This window comes from Camelina sativa, chromosome 5 (assembly GCF_000633955.1).
Source record: "Camelina sativa cultivar DH55 chromosome 5, Cs, whole genome shotgun sequence".
NCBI classification, from domain to species: domain Eukaryota; kingdom Viridiplantae; phylum Streptophyta; class Magnoliopsida; order Brassicales; family Brassicaceae; genus Camelina; species Camelina sativa.
Window position 1 is genome coordinate 12,418,331 of NC_025689.1, and position 21,806 is coordinate 12,440,136.

General features: G+C 35.4%; 2 protein-coding genes across 2 annotated transcripts; both read right to left on the reverse strand.

The window, feature by feature from the left end:
* LOC104789183 (mitogen-activated protein kinase kinase kinase NPK1-like) lies at positions 7,705–9,260 on the reverse strand. Its single transcript, XM_019245873.1, has one exon. The coding sequence runs from the start codon at positions 9,163–9,165 to the stop codon at positions 7,735–7,737; it is 1,431 nt and encodes a 476-aa protein (XP_019101418.1). The 5' UTR covers positions 9,166–9,260; the 3' UTR covers positions 7,705–7,734.
* LOC104786671 (probable protein phosphatase 2C 25) lies at positions 17,675–19,371 on the reverse strand. Its single transcript, XM_010512115.2, has 2 exons — positions 18,756–19,371; positions 17,675–18,564 (listed from the first exon to the last, which is right to left on the reverse strand). The coding sequence occupies exons 1-2, from the start codon at positions 19,287–19,289 to the stop codon at positions 17,878–17,880; spliced, it is 1,221 nt and encodes a 406-aa protein (XP_010510417.1). The 5' UTR covers positions 19,290–19,371; the 3' UTR covers positions 17,675–17,877.

The following is a 21,806-nucleotide window of genomic DNA, read 5'->3' on the forward strand; positions in this document are numbered from 1 at the left end:
TTTTTTTTTTTTTTTTTTTTTTTTTTTTTTTTTTTTTTAACACATACCTTTCAATAATACTGGTGACCAAATTAACAAAGGTGCCTCCTATAACGAGTAACACCTACATAAGAAGAGAGAGCAACATCAAACAGGTTTAATGAAAAACACCCAACCAAGTAATTAGAAGCGTGGGAGCTGTAGGAAGAATCCGTTGTTTGAGCGTTAAATGACCAAGATGTAATCTGAGAGTGGTCTTGATATCCTGCAGCAGAAGCGAGGTAGAACGAGAGGTGGCAGTATGGAGTCTGCAGTTGCGTTCACGCCAAATAGCATACATTGAGGCTTGGTGAGCTAATCGCATGATCATTGCTAAATTCTTATCACGGGAAGGATTTTTCAACCATCTTCCCCTAGCCTGAAAGTCCCCCGGTGGAGAGACATGAGCTCGAGTAGTAAAGTATCTCCAAATTTCATCTGCATAGGAGCAATCAAAGAAAAGGTGCTGTCGAGTCTCATCTTGAGTATTGCAAAGGAGACAAACCGCTGGAACTGACAAACCCCATCTCAACAGTTTATCCCGAGTAGTCAATCTATGTCGAGCATTGAGCCAAGCAATGAAGGCATGTTTAGGAATCCTGCCTTTTATCCACACCGAGTCGAACCAGTCCACTCTAGGACCCGCCGGAAATAAATGTGCCCAAGTATCCGAGGTTGAGAAGACATCAGAGGCCTGAGCATCTCCAATTTTCCAAAGGAATCGATCATCAACATCCTCCTGTTGAGAATCAACATGTGGTGGCAGCGGGAGGCAGGCTCTAAGTAACTGAAGAATTGGATTGCGGCTACGACTATTTGATATCCACCACTGTCCATGAACTACCGCGTCTGCAACAACCGCTGATAGAGGCAGTCCTGAAACCTGCGGTCCCGAAGGCCCTGTAAGATCCACTAAAGGACCGAGCGATGTCCAATTATCCGTCCAAAAGTTACATGTAATGCCAGAGCCAATTTCACATACAATAAACTGTCTTGCCAGAGGCCTTAACTTACAGAGTTTACGCCATATCCAACTCCCTGAGCGTGAACCATCTAGATCCCAGAAACAATGCCTACCAATTAAATGTCTCCTCACCCACGAAACCCAAAGAGAACCTCCTTTTGCAAAGATTAACCATATCAGCTTAAGACCAAGGACCTTATTCCAATTAACCAAACGCTTCAAGCCCAAACCTCCACTCTTTTTTGAAGCGCAAACAGACTCCCAACACACTTTAGCACCTCTTGCAGATTCTGTAGATCCCTTCCATAAGAAGGCATTGCACATAGATTCAATATCCTCTAGCACACTGTTCGGTATGATAAAGATAGAGGCCCAAAAGGTGATGGTAGAATATATCACTGACTGGATTAACTGCAATCTCCCAGCAAACGAAAGATGTCTAACAGTCCAAGAGTTAAATCTGGCAGTAATTCTATCCAACAGAGGCTGGTAATCTTGTCTTTTCATCTTCTTTGTAGAGAGTGGAACCCCCAAATATCTGACAGGAAATGATCCTTGAGCCAAACCCGCAGCATTAGCAATGGCCTGATTGTTCATGATATTACCTCCATCCAAAAAAAGAGCAGTCTTATCCTTGTTCACTCCCAGCCCTGATTCAAGTTTAAACTCTTCAAGAATCCCCAAGATACCCTCCAAAGAAGACTGTTGCCCATCAAAGAAAATTAATATATCATCTGCAAAACTGAGATGGGTGATCATCGGGGCTAAACAAAACGGGTGGAGACCAAATTTCTGATCTAAGGCTCCTTTGTCTAGTTTCTTTGAGAGCACATCCATTGCAAGGACAAAGAGGAGAGAAGAGATAGGATCACCCTGTCTTAAGCCTTTTTTATCTGGGAAGAAACCTATAAGTTCACCATTAAACGTAATACTGAAGGATGGGTTTGTGAAACATTCCTTTATCCATCCAATGAATTGAGGGGGCAGGTCGATAGCTTGAAGAACATTCTGTAGAAATTGCCAGTTCAAACTATCATAAGCTTTGGCTAAATCCACCTGTAAACATCCTCTCGTGGTATGACCAGGGACATGGAAGTCATTCACTAACTCAGAGGCAAGGAGGACATTTTCACAGAGCTGCCTACCCTGTACAAACCCCACTTGATTACTCTGAACTGCATCTGAGATAAACAGCTTCAACTTTTGCTTCAATAACCGAGCAATGATCTTGTAGACCGTCGTGCAGCAGGATATAGGCCTGAACAAGGGTATAGTATCTGTTCCTTGAATCTTGGGTATGAGTGTGATGGCCGTTGCGTTGAAGTTTCGCGGAAGATGACCAGAAGAGAAGAAATCCTGAACTGCTTCCACTGTTTCTTGTCCCACTACCTCCCAGGCTTCCCAAAGAAATTCTACAGTGAAACCATCAGGACCTGGTGCTTTCGATTTAGGCATGGTAACAATGGTTCTTCGAATATCACCCAGTGTTGGAACTTGCAGAAGCTGATCCGCTAGAACTGGGATGCACCTGAAGGCAACTAAATCCTTTATTGCATCTACTGACAGAGGGGTAACATCATCGTTCTCTGAACCCAACAGCCTTTGGTAGTAGGCGACTAGAAGATCCTTTATTTGATCCACATTATAAATCCTTTCCTCATCCTCTCCTCGCAAATACTTTATTCCATTTCTGCCTTGGTTAGCCAGAACTGATTTAAAGAAAAAAGCGGTATTTGCATCTCCTTCTTGTAACCACCGAATCCTTGATTTTTGTCTGTAAAAGGACTCCAAAGCATTTGAGAAGAAATTCCACCGCTGACGGGCTACAAATTCCTCCCTGAACAAAGAATCCGATGGTGCACTGAGTAAATCCGCCTGAATTGCTTCCAACTGAGCTAGCGTGTCCTTGGTTCGCTGCTGAATATTACCAAAACCTTCCCTGTTCAACTGTTTGCAAGCAGCCTTTATCTTCTTCATCCTCTGTGCTAACATAAACATCTTAGAGCTCACACAAACTTCTGAGCTCCAAGCTTCAACCATCATATTCTTGAAGCGAGGATGAGTCGACAGGAAGGAGAAGTATTTAAACGCCTTCTTAGAGACTGCTATAAGTGAGGACGTAACCACCAAGACAGGGGAATGATCGGAATCTCCTGGAGGTTCAAAAACAGCCATCGCTTCAGGAAAGATCTCTCTCCAATGGTCATTAACCAAAGCTCTGTCTAGTTTTCGCAACACAGGATCTTCTGGCTGGTTATTCTTCCATGTATAGAATGCTCCCCGACTAGGCATATCTGACAAATCATTCCTTGACAAACAGTCAGAGAACTCCGACATACCTTGCAGAGGCAAAGGATGTTGAACCACCGAGTAGTGTTCAGAAGCTGTTAAAATTTGGTTGAAATCACCCACCACCATCAAAGGAAAGTCCCTTGCTGGGGAGTTCTGAGCAATAATATTAATATCCCCCCAGAGATCACGCCTTTGCACTACTGTATTGTAGCCATATGCGAACACAACCACAAAGGATTCCTTGGTATCTGGAACAAAAACACCGCATAACATAATCTGAGCCGACTTATAATAACAAATGACAGAAACAGAGGGATCCCAAAGCACCCAAATTCTGCCATTCTCCGCATACTGATAATTATAATCACCTCTCCATCCTGGAAAGGTAGCCCGCAAAACTTGATCCGCATTCTCCTCCGAGACATGCGTCTCCAAAAGACATCCAAGAAGAGGCTTATTTTTACATATCCAATTCCTCACAAAACGCTGCCTTGAGAAACTGTTAAGACCTCTTATATTCCAACAAAAAACCTTCGTCATCCTAATACCCAAAAAGTGAAGGTAGAGCTATGCTCTTTAACAGAGATTAGCAGTGACTAACCGGGGAACTACCCCGATTAGACTGTCCAGCCGAGGCAGGATCAACAATGCGATACTTTTCTGGACACGGTTTCATGTCTTTGAAACGGTCTTCTTCCCTCTTTATACTAAACCGCTTCTTAGTCTCCATCTTGGCAAACTTCCTTGCACTCAGTGCCCCTGGATAAGCAATCTGACTAGACCCTATACCTTGAGTCTTTGCATTTGAAGAAAGCCGGGTAGAGTCAGCATTAGCCTTCTTCTTTGAGCTGACTTGAATCCAATTATCTTCCACAGGAGGAACCACTTCCTCTACTACAACACTGGAGGATTTATCTACTACAACACTGGAGGATTTACCTTCTTCACGCTCACTAATCCAAGACTTCACAAGTTCCTGAGTAGTGACTGACATAGTATTATCACTTTTATGCCTCTCAACTTTGTCAACAGGAGGAAGGCTTCGACTCCTTCCTTTAGGTCGCTCTCTGGTTACTGGCTTCATCCTTGAAGCTTTGGTCTCCGGTAAACCATTTGAGGAGACCGCTGGCTTGACCGCTTGCTTGTCTAGAGCATCCTGTGAACCAACAAACTCAGAACCCAGGGAGATTACCTTAACAGGAACTAAAGGAATGCTAGTCTCTGCATTGGCCACTCCTCCAGCAACGAAGCCACCATTACTACCAACACCAAATTTATGCTTCATTAGAGGTTTAGGGCACCGGTTTAGCAAGTGACCAAATCTCCCACAGTTGCAGCACTTCGGAGGAAATCTCGGATAAGAAACGCTGACCTTAACTGAGTTCTTTAACTCATCCCTAACTATAATAGTCGAAGGAGGAGGTTTATCCAAAGGGATTTCAACTTTGACCTTCGTATTACCCAAATAATAAGGATCCAGTCTTGACTTTTCCGTGTGCAGTGGCTCCCCAATTGCACTCGCTATCACACTAATCCCCGAGAACGAATACATTTGAGGAGGAACATTGTGCAGGACCGCCCAAGTCGGAACTGTGGTAAGCTCTTGAGTTTGTAAGGTAGCATCTACAGACCATGGGTATACATTAAAGGCTACATTACCCGCCTGGCAATACCCCACTTGCAGGACCCAGTCTCTGGTTTTAACACACGGAATCAGTATGAGGCAAGAAGTGTCCGATACTTGGCGTATGGTAATATTGCCATACTTTCCCCAAACTGGATTTAGATCTGAGTATATTCTAGATGACAGAGGAATCAACCCGTGAAAGTTAGCCACAATATGACCTTTCCACTGGTCAGCAGTCTTCAACAAAACCGAGGCTGGAGCTTGGACAACTGGAATGCCATCCTCCATAGTTACCGGGGAATCAACTTTTCTCAAATTCCTTAAAGAGGCTTTGAATCGCTCTGCCTGAGTTGGGACGGCAGAGAGAGGAGAAACTTGAGGAACCAAGGGCTGAGGAGCAGAAATCCGAGAGGCATCAGGTACAATTGAAGGAACCGAAGCTTCTAGAGCTTGTGGCTGAGACGGCGAGGGGGAATGAGAAATCTGTAGATCCGGGGGACTCGACATCTTGGCGAGAGATAAAGGAACACCAGAAGAAGAAAGAGAAGAGGGGGGAGAAAGGGGAATGTTCTCGGTGACCGGCGTGAGGCCGATCTCCGGCGGAGATTCGCGAGAGTTCGCCAAATCGCCTAATCGCCTCACTTTTCTCTCAGGCACACTTCTCGAGGTTCGCCTCACTCATATATTAAAAAAAAAATTGAACTCTTAATTGTTGGATTTTAAAGAACTCTCTTTTTTTTTTCTTGCATTTAAGGACTGGTTTTGTCCCACTGAGATGAGATTGAGAGACTCGAATGAGAATAGCTCTAGAAGCTGCAAAAAGCTAAGAAATGTCTCCATGAAGATAGAAGGGCGAGAAGGAATATCAAGGTCAAACTTAAAACCATTGAATTCGGTTATGCCCATCAAAAAGAAGATGCATATTTAGATTAGTTGTTTTTATTAACAAACAATACCATTTATTATCATATTAGGATATAGAAGAATATTCCAAGCTGCTGCTACACTCGTCATTCATGAACAACATCAAGTTTGGGATGTTAATTGTACAAGATGGTCTTATCACTACCTCACATTTCTACCAAGGATCAAGTTGTTAATATCTTCACCACAGCTTTGTCAAAACTAGTGTTCTGAAATTTATTGTCTAATTTAGGTGTTCGAAATTTCGGACTGTCGACTTGAAAAGAGGTGGTATTAGATATAGAAGAATATTCTTATATAAGATATGATTCTATCAGGAAAAAGACATATAATATGTACAAATACGTATGTGTTATGAGAATGAATAAACCAACCCTTTACAAAATATTTCAGATCGCTTGCGTCTTAGAATTATAGGCAACTACGAAAAGTCTTTTTCATAACTCTAGATGATTTTTACGGCACTTGTGAGATAATACATTCATATGAATAAAATTAGCACATAAAACCATATACAATTCCACTATACGTAATTGAACAATATTGGAAACATAACGGTTATCATTTATTATACTGTTGAGGTCTAACTTGATATTCTCATGATTAATGAATCTAATCTATCAGTTGAAACCTAGATTCATGAGGCTTAAAGGCTCCTCCAAGATTTAGACTCAAACCGAATTCGTTTGTTCAGCCAAACAATTCTAACTGTACTATATATATATATATATATATACGGAATAACCAAATGAAAACTCATAGTAGTATCAAATTTGAGAGCACATAAAGTTGGCCAAGTATTAAATTAAATCTGTAGAAGTACTATTGAACTTTCTTAAAAGCATAAAGTACGTAATTAGGTAACAATAAAGATGATTGTTATATATAAATCATACATACGTAATAGCCAAGTAAAATATCATAGTATTAAATCTGAGCACATTATCCATGGAATAAAAGTGTTGCAAAAACAAAAAGAAACAGAGAATTTTAAAGGTTAAATGAAGAGATAAGCCATGATGAAGAGAGTGGACTGTTTTTAAAAAATTTAGCGTATTATTTATGTTAACACCTTTTTCCAAATTGAAAAACACTTGTGGAGTTGTCGTAAGCCAACTCAACGTTGCCCACCATTTCATCGTCATCTTCCATTTTCTCTCTTCCTTATTACCACCATATATAAAAATTATCTACCATTGAACCAAGTTTATAGTTCACATCGACTATTTGACCTAACAATTTTATCCAACGCCGACATCAAAAATGAAGATGCGGCTGAAAATTTCATATTGACCCTAACCATATACTTTATTAGCCTAATTATACTTAAAATACATGGTCTTAGTTCCTCTCTAACCAGGGCCGGTCCATAGGGCAATCAACTCAAGCAAAGGATTAGGACATCAAAAAAATTAGGGCATTTTTTGTAAAATTATTATAGAGTTTTTATATATATCTAAAGATTTTTACAAAAATGTGGACTTTAATATAAGTGCAAATCATAGTTTTTGAGGTTAATTGTTAGTTTTAGTTTTGATTTTTTCCATTTTGAGGTTAATAGTTTGCTTTGTCAAACTATTAGATAAATCTTTTCATCAAAACTAATGTTTTGATTTTGGTTTGTGTTAATAAATTTTCAAAACACTAAACATAAAGTCTTATATACCATTAGTTATAATTTTTTGGTAATATATAAAAGGGCATGTTTTTTAGCTCGGCATAGGACACTAATAAATGTCGGACCGGCACTGTCTCTAACTCTAACGAACTTCCAATATTTTACTCTATAATATATATGGTCCAAGAAGCTTACCAAACTAAAAATTGGGTGTGTTAAATGAGAGTTATCAACAAAAAAGGAGGCAAGTAAACAGTTGAGAGTTAAAGGACACACTACATACATATATCATCACACCACGTAAAAGAGTTTTATGATAACAGATAGACCGATCCGAATCACATGCAATAATATACCAAACAAAAAGTTAAGGCTGAGAATGAAAGATGTAGATTTCGCAAATTTATTCTTCTTCTTATTATTATTTTGATAATGATAATAACAACAACAACACCACCACCAATATGTTATAATACTACTGGTGTAAAACGTGGCATATATCTGAATATTCTCTACCACCAATATCAACAACAATACTACTTCACACGTCATTGCCGACGCCAACTCCGTCGCCGACTCTTCATTCTCCGGCTGTCTTACGTCATCATCGCTCGATGACGTGTTAAATTCCGATTCTACCCTTGTTGAAATAAAATATTCCTCTTGTGCCACTGACTCTTCGGAAGCGTCGTCTCTGACTCTAACCTCAACCCAACCGTTAGATTCCCAAGTTGCCCCTCCGGTCGACGCTAATTTACGTATCCTTGCCATTCCCGAAACCATGGAGTCAAGAGTCGACTCGTTGCTCTCTTCTTCTTCTACTTCTTCGTCGAACTCAGAGTTGACCCAATCAAGCACACAACGCGGAGAAGACTCAGTCAAGAACGAGTCGTGACGATCTTGAAACAGAAACGGATGCTCTAAAAGCTGATCACAGCTCCACCGCTGACTCCGATCACGTTTCAAGCATTTCTCCAAAAAGTCTCTCCCGAGCTCCGATAACCCCGCCGGAATAAAAGGCAACTCGTTGGAATACCCGATCCGACTCAGCGAGTCGAAACCTTGGTCTTCCCAAGCTGGTTTCCCGGTGAGCATCTCGATGACCGTACACCCTAAAGACCACACGTCACTCTCCGGTCCTTGGTACTCACGTCTGATCACCTCCGGAGCCATCCAAAGCGGACTTCCACGTGGCGCAACCTGAACCGTAGATTTTTCCAACTCAACCGCCGATCCAAAGTCCGCTAGCTTAACGGAGCTTCCGCCGTTAAAGACAAGAACGTTCTTAGATTTAACGTCGCAATGAACAATTCCGTTAGAATGAACGTGGCTCAAAGCAGAGACGAGACACCGAACGTAACGTCGGAGGAGCGTTTCGCTTACGATTCCACCGTCAGCCACGTCACCTTCCGGCGAATACTCTAAATGAAGATTTCTAAACGTCGTCGTTCCTTCTTTAGACACGTCATCGCCTAAGAACCTCACTACGTTCGGGTGAGACTTGAGACACCGGAGGATAAAGATTTCGTTCTCTAACGACTCGGCTTGAGCAGAAAGACACGTGGCGAGATCTACTGACTTCACGGCGAATACTCCACCGTCGGTTTTACTCAAAGCTTTGCTTACTGTACCAAAGCATCCTCGTCCGACACAAGAACCACGAATCCAAGAAGATTGAGTTGAAGAAGAAGAAGAAGAAGTGATAATGTTCTGTTTCTCCATGTTTTTTTTTTAACTAACTTTTCGTGTGTAGAGATTTGTAAAGGACACACGACGATATTTATACGTGTGATGAACTGTCAAAATGTGAAGGAGAAATAAAAAGTTGGGGAATTTTATTTATTTTCCGACGTGGACCTTTCTTTTCTACTTGTCTTTCTGGATTTTGAAATCGTGAAGCCATAAATAAAAGACTTTCCCTCTTGGGGAAATGTTCATAACACTAGTATTGATTAAATTAGCTTTACTTTTTTTTTTTAATTAGACAAATGGGTTGGTTAATTAGGATATAGGAAGAACAGATTTAGATACTTTGATGATGTCAGTAAACGACACTTGGAGAAGTTCTTGGGATGTTGTAGTAAAGAAAAAAACTTTGAGTACTTTATAAAAATTTTATCCTTATCAACAAAGAGAGTTCAAGTTGTGATTTGATTAGGTCTCGTTGATTCGTTACCCGATACAAAAAAAAAAAAAAAGAGGGATAAGTCAACGGTTTAATAAATTGGTTCGTTTAACTTCAACAAAGAAAACGGTTTGTGTATTAGTTTTTACTGTTTGAGGCCATTAAGTTAGGGCCGACAAGTGATGAGAGATGATCTGCCCGACGACGAGTCGTGGGAACGGTAAACTAACAAAACGTGTCGATTGATTTTTTTTCGGACCATTGTTTGTTTGGTTTGACTTTTGTTTTGTACTTGTTGTTGTTGTGCGTTATAGTTTTTTTTTTTCTTGTTGACTCGTGTTATACGAGATCAGACATTGGAATATTCGGATTGTAATCTACGAATGAAGTATTATTTTTTTCTTGTAATCATGATAACAAGTTACGTAATAGCCAATCATATGAAGAGATTAGTTTTCCCCAATAATTTAGTCGATTCAATTATCAGTGATATTATCATCTAGTTTGCCAAATCTTGTCGATTTTTTTCTTATAAATTGTAAACATTTTGTTTTTCAAATCTATGAAAATGTTACCAAAGCAAAACATGCCTAAGTTGTGGTAATGGTGTCATTCATACTACCTCCAGATGCATGTCTACATGTTATATCCGAAGTTCCGAACGTGGTTATGAATATAAGCTAGAGAAATTTGGACTTGCGGTCTTTAATTCTATTAATATAATTTTGAAGTCGAAAGGTTTATAGAATGTCTATGAGTATTAGAAACCAATTTGTGTAGAAAGTATAAGGAGATGGGACATTTCTTCCCAAATTTAACTAAAAACCATTTTTTATTAATTAATAACTTCATATTATTTTAATTTGTTTCCATGGTTCAAATTTTTAGGACCGGTTCTTGTTACATCTCATCTCATATTAGTTTTCGCTAGAAGGTGTTGAACGTTACATGTTTTTGTACTTGATTGTTAAAATGTTTTTTAATGAATTGATACGGAAGATCAGTCATCGAAACTTTAGATACCTGCGTACAACGTGATTCACTAACAACTAATGAATAAAATTTACCCCAAAAAAACAATATACCGTACCGTATAACAATTTACGAATATCATAGGATGATGTTTTGCTATGTCATAATTATGCTATATTAGATTTTTTTTGTTTGAAAACCGTATTCGTATGTATCGTCTAAAATCGTTTATATCCGCCGCTTAGATGCTTTAAATGATATGCATATTAGGATCATCGTCCAACTAACTTTTAGTGCTTGAACAGTGTCAACAATCGATGTCGACGAGAGTGCATCGGTGTATGTACACGAAGCACGGGACTATCAAAAATTGTGAACCGAGCAAACATTGGAAGCGAGTAAGTAACGTGTAGCGACAGAGTTAGTTGTCCAAAAAGGGGTTGAGAGAGAGAGGTTCATCACTTTGGCACCTAAAAAAAAGAACTAGATCTTTGGTGGGTCTACTTTGAAACTTATGTGTCAAGAAGTTGTTGGTCCACGCTCTCCAGTAGAGAACCAAAGACTCCAGTTGTCCGACCTCACTAATGTTTTGCTAAGAAGATCGCACTATTGACGTGCACTCACCACCTCCACCTCTAGTTTTAAATAATACTACTACTATTGTCTCTCTTGTCTTTTGTTGGGTAAAACAAATAATTTTACTCAACGTGATCCTTGAGGGAATCAAAATAAATTTGTAGTTCTAATTTGAATTGCTTATTATTCCCCATTCAATGTTGACCAACAAAACAAAGTTCATTAATAATATTTTTAAATTAACTATTTTATGAGTTGACAATATACAAAGTCCCATTAAAATATTAGACTTTTTTAAAATAAAATAATTTTACTGCTTTCTATACACTTGCCATCTAAAATACCTATGGTATTAACTTATAAAGAAAACGTCGCTTTTTATGAAAAAAATCCGCCGCAGCTTATCTTTATACATAAAGATAGATTATATATTAATGTTACAAGAAAATTATTGTATTTGTTTGCTTCTGGGAAGATCTCTGCCCTTCCGTGAACGTGAAGTACTATATTAACGGTCCACCACTTGTATAGATATCCTTTAGATTAGAGTCCAAAAAAAAAGATATTTTTTTAAAGATTTAATTGGACCCATACCATATTACCAAGTTACACAGATCAAACAATCCACTTGGAAAAGCATATTAGACAATGCAAGTGCAACATGTCATTCGTTGGTACTAAACTTTAATGTTCTTTTCTAATCGCAGTTGACTCTATACATATGTATACATACTTACTCGGAAAGAGAGAAAATAACTATAAAACTATTACAAAATAAAATAGCAAAAGGTAAGCAAGGAACTGTTTGACATGAACGCGTGGTTTTATGATGATTTATTCTTTGATTATTGGATCAAATATTAAATATTGGGTACTAAGGAGCAAAACACAATAGAGACATAAGTTGCTGTTTATGTTGATAAGTGTCGTTGGAGAAGAAGACAACGACGAAGCAGAAAGAACTCGAAATTAAGGTGGCCGACAATACAACATGCTTATGTTATTGCATCTCTGGAGAAACCTAACAACATCATCATCTTCAACTTTTTTTATAGGATTGATTCAAGATCATGCACACTGATCTTCATATCAATAAGATAAGTATCCGACTAGTTAGTAAAAAATGGCAGCAATCTAAATCAGTAATATATTGACGGTCGAAGTCATATTACGCGTAATTGAGGTTGTATACTGTCAAAATGTTATATACGCGTAATTGAGGTTCTAACTGCAGTTTAAATGCTCAAGTGCAAAATATTAGGTGTTTTACGTATTATATCTTTTATAGATGATGAATCCAGACAGATATCCAATTGTGCAATTCCGGTTTGGTTTATAAAATGATGTTAATTTTCACATTTTTTTTTGGTTTGTCGTGGAAAAAAACATTAGATTTTATATTTATTTTATGTTAATGATAAAGTACTTAGGATTTTTCTTTATTTTTAATATTGATAAAGTTTATAAATGTAACAATTACTTTAAAAATAAAAAAATAGATAAAATTTAAAACGAAACCGATACATAATTATCAAAAATAATAAATTATAATTTAACCATCGTGATGGTTAGGTTTCCACTTGAATGTAAATATATGAAATGTCAGGAAAGAGACACTGTTATATCAAGGTTCAAGTTATCAAAAAGATTGTGCCTACAATTTCATAGGCCAAAGATGATTTTATTAGTAATATTTTTATGTGTATAGTATATTGCAAATTAAAAAAAAAAATTTAAATTCTGAATTTGAATTTAATGGGGCTGTTATTGGAGAGGTGATTTCTAATTCCATATGGAATTGTAAATTTTAGAAATCAAAATACATGGATTTTGAAATAACATGTTTTATCCTTGGATTTGGATTCTTCTATTTTACACTTTCAAATCCATTCAAATCCATTTAAAACATAATGTGGATTTTGAAATCCAAAAACAAATCATAGATCCAATAACATGAGATTTTAACAAGTATTTGTAAATCATAGATCTAATAACACATCATTTTGATAAGTATTTTAAAATCAATGAATGAATAACACATGATTTTTGTCTGGATTTCTAAATCCATTAAAATCATAGAACCAATAACCCCTCTTAATCTAATATATATATTTTCAAGTTAAAAAATAGTTGGTTAACGATGATAGTTGATGAAAATCTTGTACTAGTTATCTTCATAACATTAATATTTTGTTTTGTAGTTTTAGTGTTGAGAGAGAATCATAATTTTATTTGATTATAAAATATAGAATAACGTGTTCATATGATACATGATCTCAAAGTACCATATTAAATTTTTATTAACTACTAAATCTTTGCCAAAAAGAGGTCATATGCCATTGTTTCAAATATTATCACATAGGCACGGACGGTGAAAACATGTACACTTTGGTAAACAAATTTTTGAAGTTTTGGTAGATGATCTTAAGAGTTAATTACTATATATGAACTTTTTCAATGGCCTTTATAGTTTTGTCATTTTACCTTAAATATTTTAGATTTACTATTTTTTGGATCTAAAAACAAAATTTTACACATTATATTTGGGTTCTCTATGTTCTATTTATTATGAAGTATGTATTTTAGCAAAAAAAAATTATTAAAACACACATTTTAAAAAAACTACAGTAAAATAATGGGATATAACTATGGTTGTAATTTTAATAGCAATTAAGATAATGGAATTCTTATCGATTTTGCCATTTTTCACTCAAATTTTATAAATACAAAATAGTATAAGAATCCCATTATTAAATGACATATTTATAAAATTTGAGAGAAAAAATGGCAAAAATCCATAAGAATCCCATTATCTTAAATGCTATAACACTTTTCTAGATTCCATCAGTTAACTGAATCATGCTTTTATTCCAAAACATCACCAAAATTACTCGACTTATGGATGTAGGATAGTTTTATTTTATTTTTTGGAACAATTATCCTATTTATGGCTGTAGGATAGTTAAAAGAGACATTATATTAAGGAAAAATGATTGCCAGCTACGTCAAGTATAGGCCAACACATCGCCACACATACAAACAATATAAATGTTTTGTTAGCTACATGAACTATTGTCATTATATAAGGACATGCATAAACAAACATGAGTTATGTGTACAACACCATAACCATCTAATTCCGATGATTTGTTTGCCGGAATCCGGCGTTGACCGATATTGACCGGCGTTGACCAATTTTTTTTTTTTCATAAACAATAAAAATCAACAAAATAATTACATAACTTTACTAAAAGATTATATAATAAAATTTTACTACAAAATAGTATAACATATATACATTTTCCTTTTGTAAATTCAAAAGTTAGTTTTAAATTTTATACCATATTATATTTATTATATACAAAAGGGAAATGTATATTTGTTATGTACCATATTATATTTGTTATATACAAAAGGAAAATGTATATTTGTTATAATACTTTGTAGTAAAATTTTGTTATATACAAAAATTTCCTTTTATATAACAAATATAATATGATATATAACAAATGATGAGACATATAATTTTTTCTTAAAATCTTTTGGCTTAAAAATGTTCATAGACTTTTTATAATTGAGTCTAATTTGTTTTTTTTTGTTAAAGTATATTGTACCTTGCTATATAACCTTTGATTTACCATTATTTTTATATACTTGTTATATAAAAATATTTAATAGCATGCTACATAATAAAATATAATAGGGTATACAAATGATATGGTATAAAATTAAAAACCAAATTTTGAATTTATAAAAGGAAAATGTATATTTGTTGTATTATTTTGTAGTAAAAATTTATTATATAATTTTTAGTAAAGTTATGTAATTTTTTTAAACTTTTGTTTTTTTTTTAACTTTTGTTTTTTGTAAAAAATAAATAAAATTTTTAATTTTTTGGTCAATACCGATCAACATTGGTCAATGCCGGTCAATACCGGTCAACACCGGATTCCGGCAAACAAATCATCGGAATTAGATGGTTATGGTGTTGTACACATAACTCATGTTTGTTTATGCATGTCCTTATGTAATGACAATAGTTCATGTAGCTAACAAAACATTTATATTGTTTGTATGTGTGGCTATGTGTTGGCCAATACTTGGCGTAGCTGGCAAACATTTTTCCTTATATTAAAGACTTTGAGAGAGACATATACTTTGAAATAGGGGATACGACTTAAAGCTTGGTTTTGGATTCGAACAGTAACCCGGTTTAAGCAATTAGATTTATATCGGTTGTAGTATTTTTTTGTCACTAATAAATGTCCAAATCGTCGATACAATTTACTATTTTCACAAGTGAGCATATATTTCGATAAAAAGTTTCTTACAAATGCATAACTGATTAAGACAGTAGACAAATGCTTAGAAACAAATAGTTCGAATGAATTGTTTGCACTTAACTACTATTGACATCCAATTCCATTGTGTAACAGGTTACTTAAAAAAGTAAATGATTTGATTAAAAAACGAGGGACCATACGCCAAAACACCGCTTCTATACTTTTAAAGGAATAGTAAAGCCAACCAATGGCCAGTTGTAGGGGACGAACTCTTGTCTTTTAACATCGTGAATATTTAATTGCATGCGACATGCGCCTGTGATTTATTTATACTTATATTTATTTATACTGGTATTTTCTTTGCTTTTTTGATTAAAATTATGGATTTGTTAAGAAGTCTAATTCAGCAACTTCTTTTTAAGCGTGTTATATTCCTATTGGAAACAATATATAATGACTAGAAATAGGACATTGACTTGCCAAACAAAAATAAAATACACATTGACTTCTATCATCATTTAAAAAAAAAACAATTAACCCAAGGTCGATGTTTGTAGGTCATGGTGTTTATTTGTTAGGCTTTCATCATCTTCATAAATTTGTATTTGTAAGAAGGAAAAAACCAGTGAAATAAATGAACTGATAGATGGGAAACTCTAAATTAAGTGAATGAACAAACGCATAAGTTTAGTTACATTGAATTGGTAGAACACATGATGTGTGTGGGACTAAAATGCTAAATTGCCGGAGATTTTTTTTTGGTTTGGTAAAAGTTTTAAATAGAATTTTTACAAGAAAAGATATAAAAACAACCAAAAGAGCAAAAAGCCGAACAACGTGCCGTTTTTTGGGGTCCATTGGAAGACAAAAAAAAAAAACAACGTGTTCTCCCGCCTACAACACAAAACCATGTGTTTTATATATTCACGTGTTGTTTTTGTTTTTTTAACCTTCTTCTTTCCTTGACCGTTGTGTCTTCTTCCTCTCTGTTCACAAACACAATCCTTTGTTTTCCTGAAATTTCTCCTTATCCTTTTATCGACTTTATCCATGTCGGTAATCATTATCACCGCACAGATTTGTTTTTTATATATATAAAAAATATATATATATATATATATATATATATATGATAATTGAGTTTATTTATCTATACATGATAATACTTGTGGCCTTCCACAGTTTGTATATCACTTCACTCTTATCAATATGTAACACATCGAAAATTACGGGGTTTCATTTATGTCAACATTGTCACAATCAACAACATAGTTCAGATATGTGTACTATAGACAAGATTTTCCTAAATGATTTGTATTGTAAATCTTGATATACGTTTTCCCTAAATGATTTGTATTGTAAATTTTGATATACGTAGTTCCAAACGTTTTGTTTCGCATTCTCGATTCCGATCCTATGCAACCTAGGTCGCATTAGTTAGTCTCAATTGTAACTTATGTGGAATATATGACATAAAACTACATATGCAAGCAAATAAAATATTTTGGTTATTTGGTTTTCTGTTCAGCCCAATGTTTTTTTTCAGGGTGAAGTTTGCGAGGTTAGTAAAGGTTAATACATAAAGCTCTCTTTATGGTAGATCATATTTTCTTTATCGAATTCTCTTGTACCTTAGCTCCACTTCGAGACAATACTGACAGAGCAACTCTTTCACCAGGATCACATGTAATGTCCATTTTACGTTGCATCTCAGTGGACTCATATATGCTGGAGTTGTGGGTTGGAATAAATTTAAACTATTGATTTTCTTATCAATGAATATATAAGGTTATTTTGTTCAATAGTGTGGTAAATCAAATGTCAAAAATTTTGAAGTCTTGAGGTAAATTTAAGTTTAAACACATTGCATACACATCTCTAGACCACGATATGGCTCTGATTTTTGGATACGAGTTTGTAACAACAACTCATCCACAAACTTAATTGCAACTTAACTTCTAGAGAGAATTCATTCCTACTAATCCTCTGAACTTCTTGTCAAATTTTTTACACACCTGAAAACAAAAACTTAATTGCAATAGAATTGTATCTGTATGCTACTTTCATATGGCATTTAAGCAAACAAAATATGTATTTCTGTAATGAGATTGAGTCAATCTCTTCCTAAGCTCTTGTATGAACTTTGTGATTGTAGCAACTAGCAAGATTATGTTTGTAGATGTGCTACAACTAGTCAATCTCATTGTAGCAACTAGCACTACAACTTTGTGTTTGTATTGTACCATAGATGATCACGAAATATATAAAACAGATATGATAACGAACTGATAATTAGATTAATTTCGAGCAAAGCTCAAATCATACAAGAATCATAGGCTACACCATTGAGTTTTATCTTGTTTTTTTTCTTTTCACTAAGTTAGAAAGAATAAAGAAATGAATGAATCAAGTTAAAAGTACTAAATCATAGAGTGCCTCCAATATCTAAAATCTTCTAAGATGCTTCTCTTCTCTTTTCTACATGAACTGGTGCAAAGGGATCAACATCACACTAATATCATCCGACGAGCCTCGTGAAGCCGAGAGATCAACAAGCTTCTTACAAGCCTCCAACAACAATGGCTTCTCGTTTCCTAAGCACAAAGGACGAGCAATATTAACCGCTTCTTGGTTACTAACTTTGTCCCATAAACCATCAGACGCCAAGATCAAAAACTCATGGTCCTGCTCAATCCTCGAAACCTTCGTCTCTGGTTCGGCAATAACCCACTTCTTAAGCTGAGCATCACCGATTCCTCTAGACACAGCTAAAGATCCTTGAATTCTCCAAACACCGTGAAACGTATCAACATAACCACCCGTGGTTTCGATTCTCTTCTTTTCATCGTCTCTAGACGGACGGTGATCAGAAGAAAGCGCCTTAGCCACACCTCCTACACTCATAACAGCACGACAGTCACCAGCATTAGCCACCACAAGGCTCCCTTCCCTAACTAGAGCAGTGACACAGCAGGAACCACCTTTAACATCTTTCTCCTTAAGAAACGCAGCGTCAGTCATAAGGTAACCACGTTTCACCGCATCAGCTATCTCAGACTCGTCTATCTTAACACCTATCTCTTCTACAACGTTCTTATCTAAGTTCTTAGCTGCAAACTCAGCCGCTTTAACTCCTCCATGACCATCATATACTCCAAATATCGCCTGAAAAACAAAAACAAAAACAGCGTTTAGAATCGCGTTTACATCGTTTCAAACAATCCAATTCAATTTTCCCCAAAACTAATCAACTCAAACCCTAATCGAATCACAAAATCTCCAAATTGAAATCGCGAGTACATAACTAATCAACTCAAACCCTAATCGAATCACAAAATCGAAATTGGGAATTTTACCTGTTTGCGATCTCCATGAAGATTAGTAATAGCAGAGAAACGATCCTCCATAGCTTCTCGTCGCCCTCTCTTACAATAAACAGAGTAACCATCACCGTCCCTCTCAACCTCACTACGCTCCTCCCTCGGCGTCGTCGCAACCACACCCTTCGCCAACGGAGCTACGAATTCGGCAGTACCAATCGGTATATCAAGCCTCGTAGGTCTTTTCCTCTTCAAAGCCCCTCCAGGAGGAGACGACGACTGGCTTTTAGAAGAAACAGAGTCAGATCCGAAAGTTAACGGAGGAGCAGGACCGAATCCGGTCGTCGTCGGAGGTTTCTGAAACCGGAGACGAAACGGAGATTTGGGAGAAGAAACGGCGGCGGTTGAGGAAGGAGATGAAGGAGAAGAGGTTTGAGGTTTGAGATGAGAGAGAGTTAGAGAGAGAGATGATTCTTGCGGCGAAGAGAGGATCGAAGAAGGTTTGTTACAGAATAGAGACGATGACGGTGAGAACACCGGTGAGTTACATACAGCGACGGAGCAAGACATCGTTTTTGTTTATTTCGAATTCCGATTTTATGATTTAGAAGGAATTGAGATTTGGTTTTTTTGTGTTGAAGGGAAGAAGAAGAAGAAAGGTTTTAAATATAAAGAGATTAAAATTAAAGGAGTCCGTGTTTATCGAGTTTTTGATTCAAAGTCTTTGACTGTGTAAATGACTTTTATGTCCTTGCAGTTTTTTGTTTTCCTTTTTTATGTTTACGGTTTTGTCCTTTACTTTCTAGAAAGGAAAATAATTTATTTTTTTTTGTGAAGAAACAAAAATAGGAATAGTTTTCCAAATACTACTCTTTGTTGACTAGAAAGATAAGTTTTTTTTTGGAAATAAGGAAATGTTTTCTCTAGTGGACTACAATTATTGTCCTTTTGTTTTTTTTTGTTTTAAAGAAAAGTAGAATTATTCAAAGAAAAACAGCAAAACGGAAAAAGAGAATGTTCTAGGATAAAACAGTCATTCACAGTCCAAAAATAGCTAAAACGATGAAGTAAGCAATTTATTGTTCTACTCTATAAGGGTAAAACGGACATTTCCAGTTAAGTCAAAAACACGTCTAAACAGAAACGAATAATTGAAAAAAAAAAAAAAGAGTTGGGGCATGTGGTTGATTTTACTTTGGTAACGTATCTGTGTTAAAGAAGTGTTTCATTGATGACTCACTTTTTTTTGTTTTGTTTTTTTTTCTACTTTTTAAAATTAATAAAATGAACACCGAAGAATCTTTAAAGAATTAAAACAAAAAAAAAACGACCGTTGTGAAGAGATTAACACAAGTCGTCGTTTCATTGGTTGGAGTATTTTTGCTGGTCGTAGTCGCAGCTTCTTAGCAAGTGACCGTTGAGGAACACTGATGAGAGAGAGGATGAGGAGGAGCCTTCGTTGTGTGGCTGTTTCCATTTCATGACCGTTGTGTGAATACATCACTATCGGGTTTAATTACATTATATTAGTATAATTATTATTATTAGTGAATGGAAAAATTATTAAAAGTTTTTTTGTTTCTCTCGTTTCACACGAGGTCTTCTCGTTATAATAATACAAGTCTTCCTATATTTAAGAGAGAGTGTTAGCTTTTGATTAGCTGTGAGTTGTGTGACATGATTAATAAACGGATAGCTTTTGGTTGTCTTTGAAACAGTGTTTGTTGGAAATACAATAGTATTAGATATAATTATCTCATGTGTTATATGAGTATGAATTACACATATTTGTTAATAGATTTTTTGAGTATATACGATCAGAACATATTCTTATTTATAATTCTTAGATCTTTGTTCATCTCATCCTATTGGAGAAAATTCTAAGTTCGACAATACTCCTTTTGTATTAATATTACTTTTCTCCGATACATCTTTATCACAATTCATAAATTTTCTTATGGTTTTTTTCTTCAACTCTAGAACATTGCAATAGATATTTGTCGGTTTGAATCTATGCCTTTATTAATTAATACTAAAAGATTTTTCCCTCTGTTTCTTATTAAAGGTGGTTTTAAGATTTGAAGTTTTGTTTCAATATAAGTATCCTTTTGTATATTCAAATGCATTGAATCAATATAAAATTTTCCAGTTTTAATTCATACTACTATACACTAATGTATTAACCAATAATGAGAAAAGTCATATAGTGTATTAGTAAAAGGTAATACACAAAATTATATTAGTTTCTTAATATGTGTGAAAATGTCTTGAACATCATTTATAATAAAACAGAGAAAGTATTAAGCAAAGGAAATTAGTAGATGCAATATGATAATACCAAAACTAATAACATGCATATTAAAATAAGATTTTTTTTTTATTATTTTCGTATATAAGAAACCATTTGTATATAAAGGACGAAGGACATGCATAAATTCCGTTTATAGCAAGCGAGAGCGAAATAAAACTATTCATTTCGACATGTGTTGGTATTACCGTGGGTGGATTAAGCAAAATATACATACTTTTAAAACAACAAAATCTTATATAAGCAAATTGCTAATGATGAACTGGAAAATCATTAGTTAGAATCATTACATTAATCAGTCATAGTATGCACTTTACTTATGTTATAATCAATGCTGTTTATGTTCAACTAAAGACTGAGTCACATCCAAAGACTCATCCTACTTGAACGATTGGACTTGGTTATTAAGATGAGTATATATTTGTTGACCAAAGAGTATGATTAATCAATTAAAGTAGGTTTCCCACTTCCATAATTAGGATTCTTCTGTGGTCGTCCGTTGAAATTGTCTTATATCTACTTCCTATTTTTTCTCATCTTTTAAAGTTTACAGATTGCAACAACCCAATTTAGTTTTTTCTTTCTTTCTAGTTTCTAGCATCTTAATGTAGAAAGACTGCAGATTCATAAAAGAAATCTAACATGTCGAACAAGACATTATTATTGGACCCCTTTTTTAGTTTACCATCATTTTGAGTTCAAGCCCAACAATGTATAGGCCTTTTTATTTGAAGTGTTCTTAATGTTACATACAACAATCAAAGGAGAAGTGTAAAAGA